This window comes from Paramormyrops kingsleyae, chromosome 1, assembly GCF_048594095.1.
Source record: "Paramormyrops kingsleyae isolate MSU_618 chromosome 1, PKINGS_0.4, whole genome shotgun sequence".
Taxonomy (NCBI): domain Eukaryota; kingdom Metazoa; phylum Chordata; class Actinopteri; order Osteoglossiformes; family Mormyridae; genus Paramormyrops; species Paramormyrops kingsleyae.
In genome coordinates, this window is record NC_132797.1 from 11,459,885 (window position 1) to 11,472,428 (window position 12,544).

The following is a 12,544-nucleotide window of genomic DNA, read 5'->3' on the forward strand; positions in this document are numbered from 1 at the left end:
GCAACAAGTTATTTTATTTTGGACAGACGTTTGTAAAGGCATAAAATAAAATAAAAGCTTTCTCTTATTTCGTGTTTTATGCAGTTAAGGTATATCTGACTATCACCACTGAGTCTGCTTGTCATCGTTGCATTTATTATTTTGTGTTATATTTATAGCGAATTTTAAAAGTTTCAGCAGCAGCAGAAACTCGATGAAGACCGAAAGTGGCGTTCAAAACGTTCCGTTTTCCAGTAGAAAACGGAGCCTTATAGAAGACGCCCGGAAAGAGCGCGAGAGCGGCGCCCCCTCCCCGGGACCCTCGCGCTGCGCAGACAACTTTGTGTTCGAGGAAAAGGACGGCAAGGTGACCCTCAGCATCCTTTTCGCTCTCAGTCACGAGAAAAATGCGGGCCTGTCCAAGACCACCAAGGTTTTCGAGGTATATGAGATAACTTGGCATTTTATCTGCGTCCAGAGCTGTACAACGGCCGCATCAGATGTTATAGGGATCGAACATTTTTAATGGCCAAAATGTGCATTTTTTGTCCGTTTTTTCTTTAGACATTTGGAGCCAACATTCATCACATCGAAACTCGCCCTGCTATAAAGTCGAAGAACGTGGAGGACCTGGAATTCTTCGTGAGGTGTGAAGTTCACAGTTCCGACACGGATGTCTTAATAAACTCCCTGAAAAAAGTCGCAGACGACGTGCGCACGATAGCGGAGGAAAATGGTATTTATACGTATATATTTGACTATTATTATTATTATTATTATTATTATTATTATTATTATTATAGTCACAATCATTGTTTAAGCACTTTTGTTCATTTATGCTACAAATAATTTCAGTACACGTTCCATTTAGATTTTCAAATAGATTTTAATTTGCATGTTTTTTTTTGTTCTTTAGTTCCCTGGTTTCCACGGAAGATTTGGGATCTTGATAAATGTAATCACTTAATTACAAAATATGATCCGGATCTAGACCATGAGCACCCTGTACGTATATCTAACCGTTTAAAATTTGATAAATAAACATATATTATTAATTCATTGATGCTAAACCTTTAGAATTTTTGGAGAACTAATTGGCTATTAAATTCCTAATTATTTCTGTTGTAAACACGTTTTTTTTCTTCTTCTTCTTGAAAACAGGGTTATAACGATCCAGAATACAGAAAAAGAAGGACCGCCATTTCTGAACTTGCTTTTTCCTACAAACAGTAAGTTTGCGTTAGGATTGGTTTTAATGCGCGAAAGCTACATAAACTATAACCTAACTGCAAATTCATAAAAAATAGCCATACTGTGTTTTATTTTTTTTTACCGATGAATTCTATTAAATTTGGAGACTCTGTCTTTAAACCGCAGTTTACAATTGAAATCGTATAATTGTTAGCGGCATCGTCGCCATGTATTGCTTAATTGCTATTTATCTATATGTTGTTTGTTTGTTCGGTGTTTCACATAATTTACTCCTTATATTTAGGGGAGAGCCGTTACCCAGGGTGGAGTACACTCCAGAGGAAGTCGCCACTTGGTCCGTTTTCGTATTATGATGGTTAGGTCTAACAAGATGTTGCTAATGCTAATGAGATGATGATGATGACGATTATGCCAATGATGGTAATTCTGATGATGACCAAAATGAAAACAATCATTATAACAATGATAGTGACAGTCATTATTGGCAATGATAATCATATTAATAACGATTAAACTGATCACAATATTGGTGATGATGATGATTTTGATGATGCCCACTAATGGTGTCGGGGATATTGATATTAGGGTTTTTAGGAGATAAATGAAGCTAATTTAAAAATTGGTGGTATATGCCCCCCCACCCCCAACCCACCTGGTTCCTATGCCCCTGACCTCAATTATCAAAATTGTAATGACAATAATGACAATTGTAGCGGTTAAAACACTGATGATAATGATATGAATATTATTCAGTATTTATGACGTGATGCTGGTGACAATGATGCTTCTCGACAGGAAGGAGGTATACCGCACTCTGAGCAGCATTTACCCCACGCACGCCTGCAGACAGCACCTGGAGAACCTGCAGGAGCTAGAGAAGCAGTGTGGATATGGAGAGAGCAGCATTCCCCAGCTGAGGGACGTTTCCAACTTCCTCAGAGGTACCCTCACCCCACTCGGGATCGAGAACTCGACGCTGGACTTGGGCACTTCCCAGCTACAGGAAGATTTCAGTATCTCCAAGACCTCTACTGTGCTTGAAGTAGCCGCCCTATTTAGTCGGTCATTTCACAGGATCCTCACCCGTGGGCATAAATGACGGTGGGATCTAATCCCCCCCAATAATCAAAAACCAGCCGATACAACCCTATGGACCCCTTAAATGGGTAGAGACCTCAGCCCCACCAATGCTCAACCCAAAGTTATGCCCTTTGACTTCACCTGTACTGACTATCAACCAGTAATTTTGATTTTCTTGTTATAATAATTTCCCATATCATTTAGTGATGCCCATTTTATTAGGAAGTGTGACTTTGCATAATAACCAGATGACCAGATGATGTAGCTACACAGTCATTGTATGCAATTCCGAAGTGTTTTTTTTTTTTTCAGCATCCCGAATTTGCGTCTCTTTGTGATCATGTCATTGCTCGTGGTCTCAGGTTTATGATGTCTCCGCAGAGAGGACGGGGTTCCAGCTCCGGCCAGTTGCTGGTCTGCTGTCTGCCAGAGATTTCCTGGCCAGCCTGGCGTTCAGAGTGTTTCAGTGCACGCAGTACATCCGCCATTCATCCACCCCGATGCACTCCCCGGAACCGTATGTTTATTGTTATTATTATTGTAATTATTATAAGCAGTGGTGGCATGTTAAAAAAATAGTTAGTATAGTTTAGTTTGCTCAAGCGTTATGTCTGTACTCATTGTCTAATCTGCACAACCTTTTTGTAATTGCAGAGGTGGAGATTTCAGGTCCAGAGAGTACAAATCCAGACCAAGATTTTGTTTCTACCAACTCTGTGACTGTGGCTCTTTATACTCAACTGGTTGGTTGAAACAAAATCATGGTCAGTATTTGCTTTCTATGGACCTGAAATCTCCACCCCTGCAATTGCCCTTGCTAATCGTTGCTATAAGACGCTGTTTTCTGTCCGCAGAGATTGCTGTCATGAGTTATTAGGCCACGTCCCCATGTTGGCTGATAAAGAATTTGCTCAGTTTTCCCAGGTGAAATATTTATATACTAATTGAAGATTTCAGTGGTAATGAATGTTATGCATGTTGGAAAAAAGTAACTTTGAGATTCAGCTCATTGTTTTTTTTTCTTTCCCAGGAAATTGGTCTTGCTTCTTTGGGAGCTTCTGATGAGGACATTGAAAAACTGTCAACAGTGAGTCATATAGTTTTCTAACAGATATTGGCAGTGGTGGATTCCGTATAGGCGAACAATGGACTGTTTAGAGCAGGGCTCCCCCATTCTGGTCCTGGAGGGCCGGTCTGTCTCACATTGTGCAGATTTTCTTGCTCAGACACCGGCTAATTACCAGTTTTAGTAGGTGTGTTTCTTTCAGCAGGGAAATCTGCAGACTGTGTTGCAGACTGGCCCTCCAGGACCGGAATGGTGGAGCCCTGGTTTAGCGGATTTGTGTGAGGCTTGGTAAAACCATAGGAGCTTATTAGACAGACAAACAGTACTTGTTACTGCCCTCTAGTGCCAGTACTAGAGTAACGTCCAGTAAAGTTGCTTTCTGGTTTATACTTAAAAGACGTGAAGGTTTCTATTGATCCCTGGGATGGGGGGGGAGGGGGGGGTGATTTTGATTGTCCAGCAGCATAATAGAATAAATAACTCCCATAACAATAGTAAGTAATAATAATTAACAACCAGTAAGCACTTAGTACGGTGGTGACATAATGGATTAGCAGGTAGCAGATTGAATCAGCCTCAGCTTTGTGTTTAGAGTTGGCATTTTCTTATCAATCCATGTGAGTTTGCTCCATGCATTTATGCTAATTGGCATCTATAAATAGTGTGTGTGTGCCCTGCAATGGACTGGCATCCTGTCGTGTCCTTCACAGAGCGCGTACATACATGCACCCACATACAGAATACATCAGCAGTGGGCACTTATCAATTAACTTAGCTGCCTGTCTTTGATCTGTGAGAGGAATGTCCAGTCCTGGAGGTATAAGGCAACATAAATAAGTACCCCCTGTTTCATCCCCCCCTGAAAAAAGCTGAAAACATTGAAGGGGTGTAACCCAGGGCAGGTGCAGCAATACAGAAAGAGAGTTTGGTTAGCGTCCTTTCAACAAGGCATTATGTAATAATGCTCCATTTTGTAAGAACTCAACAGAATGTAACTAATCGAATAATAATAATAATAACAATAATAATAATAGGGTAATGTAGCAATATAAAATTATGATGTAGTCTGTCTATTTGTAAGCTTTTGTTGAGTTATTACATAATGCATTGTAACGGTCCTCCAAGCCTGGGGGGTGGGGGTGTGGTGGACTGAGAGCATTGAAAAAAGAAGCAGCTGAAGACCTCAGCTGTGCATTTCCAGGAGATGAGCTGCTGGCTGAAGGTGCTCCTCAAGCCCCTTGAAGGATGGGCCTCATTCAGAAGTAGAACAGTTTGCACACAATTTTTCACTTCCTCAATACTGCTCACAAAGAGGTGATATTATGTCCCCCCCCCCCCCCGGTAGCTCCAGGGAAAAAAGTGAAGAACATGACAATGGGCTACAATGGGTTCATAAAGTATGCCCAGGGAGACAGTCCTCCATATCGGAGAGGACCTGACATTTAGTGCTTTCCCTCCGTGTCCCTGCTTCATCCTGCCGTCATCCGTGTGTGTCCATGGTCTTCACGCAGTATAATATGTTGTTTTGTATGTGCATTTTTGCATTTCTGCCTTGGATGCGTCCGATGGCGTCATTTTCATGGTGGTGCGATTTGCTGTACTTCTGCCTCCCAGCTGTACTGGTTCACGGTGGAGTTTGGCCTCTGCAAACAGAATGGGGCTATAAAGGCGTTTGGAGCCGGCCTTCTGTCCTCCTACGGGGAGCTCGTGGTGAGACACCTACATCTATCACATCATTAACATGCAGTGTGTGCTTGTCTTTTTCTGCCAATGGGCAGCCCTGGCACTAAAAATCTCCTGTATAGCCTATGGCAGGGGTGGAGAACCTGATCCATGACGCTCTGTTATTGGCTGATTGAGAGGTCATCCCAAAAACCTGCACTCACACCGGCTCTCCATGGATCAGGTTCCCCACCCCTGGCCTCTGGCTAATTTAAGACGTATTGTTCAGCAGAATTAGCTATGGTGGTCTTACTGACAAACTTATCGGTGAGTTTATCGAGTCTTAGTCCATTTATGAAAGTGTGTGGCTTAATGGGTCAGGATGCTGTGTTTGTGACCAGAAGGTTGTTGGTTCAAATCCCGGGGCCGGCCGATTGATGTCACCAATGGGCTCTTGAGCGAGGCCCTTAACTGCAAATTGCTCCAGGGACTGTCTGACCCTGATTTTGCAAAATATATGTTGCTTTAGATAAAGGCATCTGTTAAAAAAGTCAGAGGTCCTCCCCGCCGCCCCCCTGACTAGCAGCCTCTTCCACAGTACGCCCTCTCCAATGAGCCAGAGTACAGGCCCTTTACGCCCGAGGAGTGTGCAGTCCAGCCATACCAGGACCAGACATACCAGCCCGTCTACTTTGTGTCAGAGAGCTTCGAGGATGCCAAGATGAAGCTCCGGTAAGGACAGATGGACACCTGTGTGCACAGGCGACTGTAGTCTTTTCTCCCAGGGGGTGCAAAGTCAGCAAGCACAACCAGTCATTCAACTCGATAAATACATTTGTAATAAAATAATACTTTTGCAATAAATTATTATTACACAATGCTATGAATAACACGAGCCACATTTTCAAATATAACTTTACAATGTAATTTAATTACAGACACTCCTCTACTTACAAACGAGATACATTCTGAACGGCCGTTCGTAAGTTGAAAGTTCGTAAGTAGAGGAGCGTCTGTGTATTGAACTTAATATGTTCAAATAGCATTTTCATTTGGCAGGAGGGGGTGCAATTTCACCCCCTACACCTCCGCTAAAAGCGCCTAAGCCTGTGTGATTGGGTGTGTTTTGCCATATTTTCTATGTATGTATGTGTGTTTGTATGCAAATCCTGTAGCTAAACATCTTAGTGTGTCTATGATAAGATGCACATGATACCCTGTCCAGTGAAAACATGCATACATGCAAGCAGGGACAGGTTTGTTGTTTCTGGAAAAGTCAGTTCAGGGCCTCCTGCCCCCCACCCCCTCCCCAGTGTAGTAAGAGTTAGTGGCCAACAGGGGGCTCCTAAACCTGTGAGCATGCACAAATGTGTCTGCTAACTAAGCCAGACCCTGCTGCATGCCACTGTTTGTCCTGCAGTCAGTACTCGGCGACAATCCGCAAGGCCTTCTCTGTCCGCTACGACCCATTCACTTGCACCGTGGAGGTTCTTGACCAGCCCAGAAAGATCCAGGAGGCCTTGAAGCAGATGAGGGAGGACCTGAAGATCCTGCACTGTGCCCTGGGTAAACTGGGCTGAGGGAGACCACCCACCTGGGAAATGTATGTTTCAAGTCAGCAATGATCAGCTGCCACTGATGTTCCTTGTGAGATATAAGTTCCTTTGTAGTATGTCGAGCCTTAACTAGTCAGTGCTGGCATAGTCATGCGTTACACACACGCTACACGCCTGGCATGGTCACGCTTTACACACACACTACATGCCTGGCATAGTCACACTTTACACATACACTACACGCCTGGCATGGTCATGTTTTACACACATGCTACACGCCTGCCATAGTCACGCTTTACATGCATGCTACACGCCTGTACATGCTACTGAGATTTCCCTTATTTTTCCATTGACATGGAAAAATGTTTATGAATAAAAAGAGATGCTCTGATGAAATTCCTTTCTGTAAGACTTCCTTCATCCGTCCATCCATCCATCCATCCATCCCTCCATCTATCCATCCTGGTTCGGGTTATGGGAGAGGCACCGGGGTACACCCTGGACAGGATGGCTTCCTGTATGTACTCTCTGTATAATAAAGGGTATTTTCTGAAAGAGCACTTACTATAGTATTTTTGTTCTGTCTGTGTCCACCTTTACACCTTTAGTATGTGAATTTCTGCATTTTTTCTTTTGCCTTTTGCACATGCTAGCATTTGAATGTGTGTGTGACACAGAGAACAGGAGTGTTATCTTTTTTTGTGCCTCGATGTTAAACAAAGCAGGTTTTATTTTGCAGATGCACCCCCCCCCCCCCCCCGCTAATCCATGTTTTACAGCATTTAGCAGGTCCATTGGAACTTCTAAAAAGACTTCACTCTGACACTGCGCTTGTGACCGTGTCCAGTCGTTTTTCTGTAAGATCACAGAAAAACACGGTTTTTGATCTCTGTCAAACATTCCCCTTTGGAGAAGACTAGACATACACAGTCATTAACCTGATATCCAGCTAAACATACATCAGGAGGATTTTAGTCAAATTGAGCCAATTCTTTGACATCCATTTTTCCCACACACCTGGCATCATTAAGCTCTTCGATTCATTCATTTCCAAGCAGACTTACTTACAGAACATGCAAGTTTTTAAAATGTTCAGTCAATGGCTGAAGGATAGAGGGTTTGCCTGAACAGTGCCATGTGAAAAGAAACTGAGGCAACAGTTTATACGATTAAGAGATGTTCAGCTGCATAGCCCAGGACACAGGACCTTCTTCCTGTATTCACTGCATAGCCCAGGACACAGGACCTTCTTCCTGTATTCACTGCATAGCCCAGGACACAGGACCTTCTTCCTGTATTCACTGCATAGCCCAGGACACAGGACCTTCTTCCTGTATTCACTGCATAGCCCAGGACACAGGACCTTCTTCCTGTATTCACTGCATAGCCCAGGACACAGGACCTCCTTCCTGTATTCACTGCATAGCCCAGGACACAGGACCTTCTTCCTGTATTCACTGCATAGCCCAGGACACGGGACCTCCTTCCTGTATTCACTGCATAGCCCAGGACACGGGACCTCCTTCCTGTATTCACTGCATAGCCCAGGATGAGATTAAAACTAGAAACTGTGAACTGGATGGAGTTAAATAAAACTGTTGAAGAGGCATGGGAATTTTTTAAAAGCACATTATTGCAAGTGCAAGAGGACTTCATACCTGTTTCCAGTAAGAATAAATCTAGGAAATTGCAACCTAAGTGGTTTACTAGGGAAATAAAATATAAAGTAAGGAGGAAAAGGGCTTCGTTCCAGAAATGGAAAATAACTGATGATGACAGAATAAAGCAAGAGTATCTAAATCTACAGGCTGAGTTAAAAAATGACAGACGAGCTAAAAGGAATGTCGAAAGGAAGATTGCATTAGAGGCTAAGGATGACGTTAAAAGTTTCTTCCAGTATTTTAACTCTAAAAGAGCTCTAAAAAATGAAATTACTACTCTGCAGGATAGTAAGGGTCTTATAATTGAAAACGACATTGATATAGTAAATGAGTTCAATGAGATGAGGGATATTATTTGCCGACCCTTAACTTTACTGTTTCAAAAATCCTTATCTGAAGGTGTGGTACCTTATGATTGGAAGCATGCCAACATAACGCCCATTTTCAAAAAAGGGGATAGAAGTAATTTGTCAAACTATAAGCCAATCAATCTAACTTGTATAACTGGTAAAGTTATGGAGGCTATAATCAAAGAGAAAATGGTAGATTACCTGGACTCAAATAACATTTTGAGGGATAGCCAGCATGGATTTAGGAGAGGTAGATCCTGTTTAACAAATCTGTTGGAGTTTTTTGAGGAAGCTACTCAGGAAGTTGATGATAAGAAGGCCTATGATGGCATCTACTTAGATTTCCAAAAGGCTTTTGATGTTGTCCCCCACAAGAGGCTCTTAAACTCAAAGCGTTTTAGGAACTGTAGCGACCTGGATTGATAACTGGTTAACAGATAGGAAGCAGCGAGTAGTTATAAGAGGCACAATGTCACAGTGGGCCTGCGTTCATAGTGGGGTACCGCAGGGTTCAATTTTAGGACCACTATTGTTCCTAATTTACATAAATGATATAGACACCAATATATACAGTAAACTGGTGAAATTTGCAGATGACACCAAGGTGGGTGGTGTAGCAGATACTGAACTAGCGGCTCAGCAGCTACAGCGGGATCTTGATTTAATTAGTGACTGGGCCGATACCTGGCAGATGAAATTTAACATAGAGAAATGTAAGGTACTCCATGTAGGGAGCAGAAATATAAAGTACAGGTATTTTATGGGACCTACTGAAATAAAGGTAGCTGATTATGAGAAAGACCTTGGTGTGTATGTTGATGCTTCCATGTCTCATTCTCGCCAGTGCGGGGAAGCAATAAAAAAGGCCAATAGGATGTTGGGGTATATCTCCAGGTGTGTGGAGTTTAAGTCAAGGGAGGTAATGCTAAGATTATACAATTCCTTGGTGAGACCTCACTTAAAATATTGTGTGCAGGTTTGGTCACCATATCTTAAAAAGGACATTGCGGCCTTAGAAAAGGTGCAGTGTAGGGCCACAAGAATGATTCCTGGTCTTAGAGGAACGTCATACAAGGAAAGGTTAGTTGAGCTAAATCTGTTCAGCCTCAAGCAAAGGAGACTGAGGGGGGACATGATCCAGGTCTATAAGATTCTAACAGGTTTGGATGCTGTTCAACCGAATAGTTACTTCAGCATTAGTTGAAATACAAGAACTTGTGGCCATAGGTGGAAATTAGCGGGAGAACATTTCAAACTGGATTTAAGGAAGCACTTCTTTACACAGCGTGTAGTCAGAGTATGGAATAGTCTTCCTGATAACATAGTGCAAGCTGAATCCTTGGGTTCCTTTAAATCAGAGCTAGATAAGATTTTAACAACTCTGAGCTATTAGTTAAGTTCTCACCAAGCGAGCACGATTGGCCGAATGGCCTCCTCTCGTTTGTATAGTTCTTATGTTCTTATGTTCTTAGGACACGGGACCTTCTTCCTGTATTCACTGCATAGCCCAGGACACAGGACCTTCTTCCTGTATTCACTGCATAGCCCAGGCCACAGGACCTTCTTCCTGTATTCACTGCATAGCCCAGGACACAGGACCTTCTTCCTGTATTCACTGCATAGCCCAGGCCACAGGACCTTCTTCCTGTATTCACTGCATAGCCCAGGCCACAGGACCTTCTTCCTGTATTTACCGCATAGCCCAGGACACGGGACCTTCTTCCTTGTATTCACTGCATAGCCCAGGCCACAGGACCTTCTTCCTGTATTTACCGCATAGCCCAGGACACGGGACCTTCTTCCTGTATTCACTGCATAGCCCAGGCCACAGGACCTTCTTCCTGTATTTACCGCATAGCCCAGGACACGGGACCTTCTTCCTTGTATTCACTGCATAGCCCAGGCCACAGGACCTTCTTCCTGTATTTACTGCATAGCCCAGGACACGGGACCTTCTTCCTGTATTCACTGCATAGCCCAGGCCACAGGACCTTCTTCCTGTATTTACTGCATAGCCCAGGCCACAGGACCTTCTTCCTGTATTTACTGCATAGCCCAGGACACGGGACCTTCTTCCTGTATTTACTGCATAGCCCAGGCCACGGGACCTTCTTCCTGTATTTACTGCATAGCCCAGGACACGGGACCTTCTTCCTGTATTCACTGCATAGCCCAGGACACGGGACCTTCTTCCTGTATTCACTGCATAGCCCAGGCCACGGGACCTTCTTCCTGTATTTACTGCATAGCCCAGGCCACGGGACCTTCTTCCTGTATTTACTGCATAGCCCAGGACACGGGACCTCCTTCCTGTATTTACTCGAACGACAGTGTGACTGACAACACAGATCCATTTGATGCTGATGGCCCACCTTCAGTTGAACAGAAAACTAAAATGATCTGGCTGAAGATGCTTTTGTCACAAACGGGACGGAACAACAGGCAAAAGTGGTAACTGTGTATCAAAAGGCAAATACTGCTTTCTAATTTAGCAGTTCGGTATATCTGCCACCAGAGGGAGCTCGTGGGTCATAGCAGAGTTGCAATATTGATCAAGACAGATACTTGATGACTCATATTTCTAAGAAAGCCTCCTCCTTCACTTATTTTAAGTCTCCATAAAAGACGTTACTATGTGGCCTTGGAAAAAAATTTCTGCACACTCCAATTAATTTGGTCGCGTTTGACGTTGATTCCTTCTCCGCACGCAGATGTTTCAGCTCCCACTTGCATCCTGGGTTTGGGGGGGTGGGTGATGTTCAACTGGACAAGGTGAACAAACCGGGAATCTGGTGTATACATGCAGCATTGCTGTGGAGGTCCCAAAATTTCAATCACGGAGGTCCAAACACACTCCCATAATTTCGCAATGAGAGATGCACTCCGTTTCAGTCTTATGTACACACTTTGGGCGACTGGACTGTAACACTCAGAACATGGTTCATACGTGCACAAAGGCACGTTCAAAGCTGCCCTGGTCAAAGCTGCAGGCCAAAGGTCCCACGCCGCTTGTTTGTCTTAGTGCTACCATGTCCTGGCTCATTCTGGGTACTGACTGCCCTCCGACACGCCAGTCACGCAGGCTGGTGACTGAACCTTGGAGCCGGCGTCACTCACGCAGGCCCAGCCGCTGGCAGTCCTCTCCAGCTCCCCCCTTCTCCGAAATGCCTAATTCTTGCAGGCTCTTCCACCAGCTTGTGGGATCTGACTTCAGAGAATCTCAATTCCCAGTTTTCTGAGATCTTCGTAGAAGAGGATTTACCCCTGGATCAGACCCTGTGCCCCAGTCAGACTCCTCCAGTGTCAAAGCGCCCCAGGATGCACACAGAGTTATGTCTTTGACGTAAAACATACACAGGCGGACAGAAGGGAGACGAAGTTCAGCCATACTGTCCAATTACAAGAGCAACTCCACTGTTAAGCATGAAATTAGGATTAAGTCTGACCACTTCCTCTGGGGAAATGTAGTCACCGCAGACCATGGGAGATACCGGAGGTGTTTTACCTACGCTGAGATGAGCAGACAGGAGGGGATTACCAAGATACACACCACAGCGAAGGGGAAGCAGGAGGCTGAGTGGATCGCGCACATGTATGGAAGCAGGAGGCTGAGTGGATCGCGCACATGTATGGAAGCAGGAGGCTGAGTGGATCGCGCACATGTATGGAAGCAGGAGGCTGAGTGGATCGCGCACATGTATGGAAGCAGGAGGCTGAGTGGATCGCGCACATGTATGGAAGCAGGAGGCTGAGTGGATCGCGCACATGTATGGAAGCAGGAGGCTGAGTGGATCACGCACATGTATGGAAGCAGGAGGCTGAGTGGATCACGCACATGTATGGAAGCAGGAGGCTGAGTGGATCACGCACATGTATGGAAGCAGGAGGCTGAGTGGATCGCGCACATGTATGCCTTTTCCCTGTATGTCTGTGTTTGTCGGGGAGGAGCTACATACAAAGATGTACATATACTTATAC

General features: G+C 44.3%; 1 protein-coding gene across 1 annotated transcript; it reads left to right on the top strand.

The window, feature by feature from the left end:
- The first annotated feature begins 56 nt into the window (after positions 1 to 56).
- Positions 57 to 7,101, top strand: th2 (tyrosine hydroxylase 2). The gene is made up of 12 exons (XM_023816889.2): positions 57 to 421; positions 544 to 715; positions 896 to 984; positions 1,141 to 1,208; positions 1,475 to 1,525; positions 1,987 to 2,132; positions 2,653 to 2,788; positions 3,126 to 3,195; positions 3,302 to 3,358; positions 4,952 to 5,047; positions 5,598 to 5,731; positions 6,420 to 7,101. The coding sequence occupies exons 1-12, from the start codon at positions 194 to 196 to the stop codon at positions 6,577 to 6,579; spliced, it is 1,407 nt and encodes a 468-aa protein (XP_023672657.1). The 5' UTR covers positions 57 to 193; the 3' UTR covers positions 6,580 to 7,101.
- Positions 7,102 to 12,544: the final 5,443 nt, after the last annotated feature.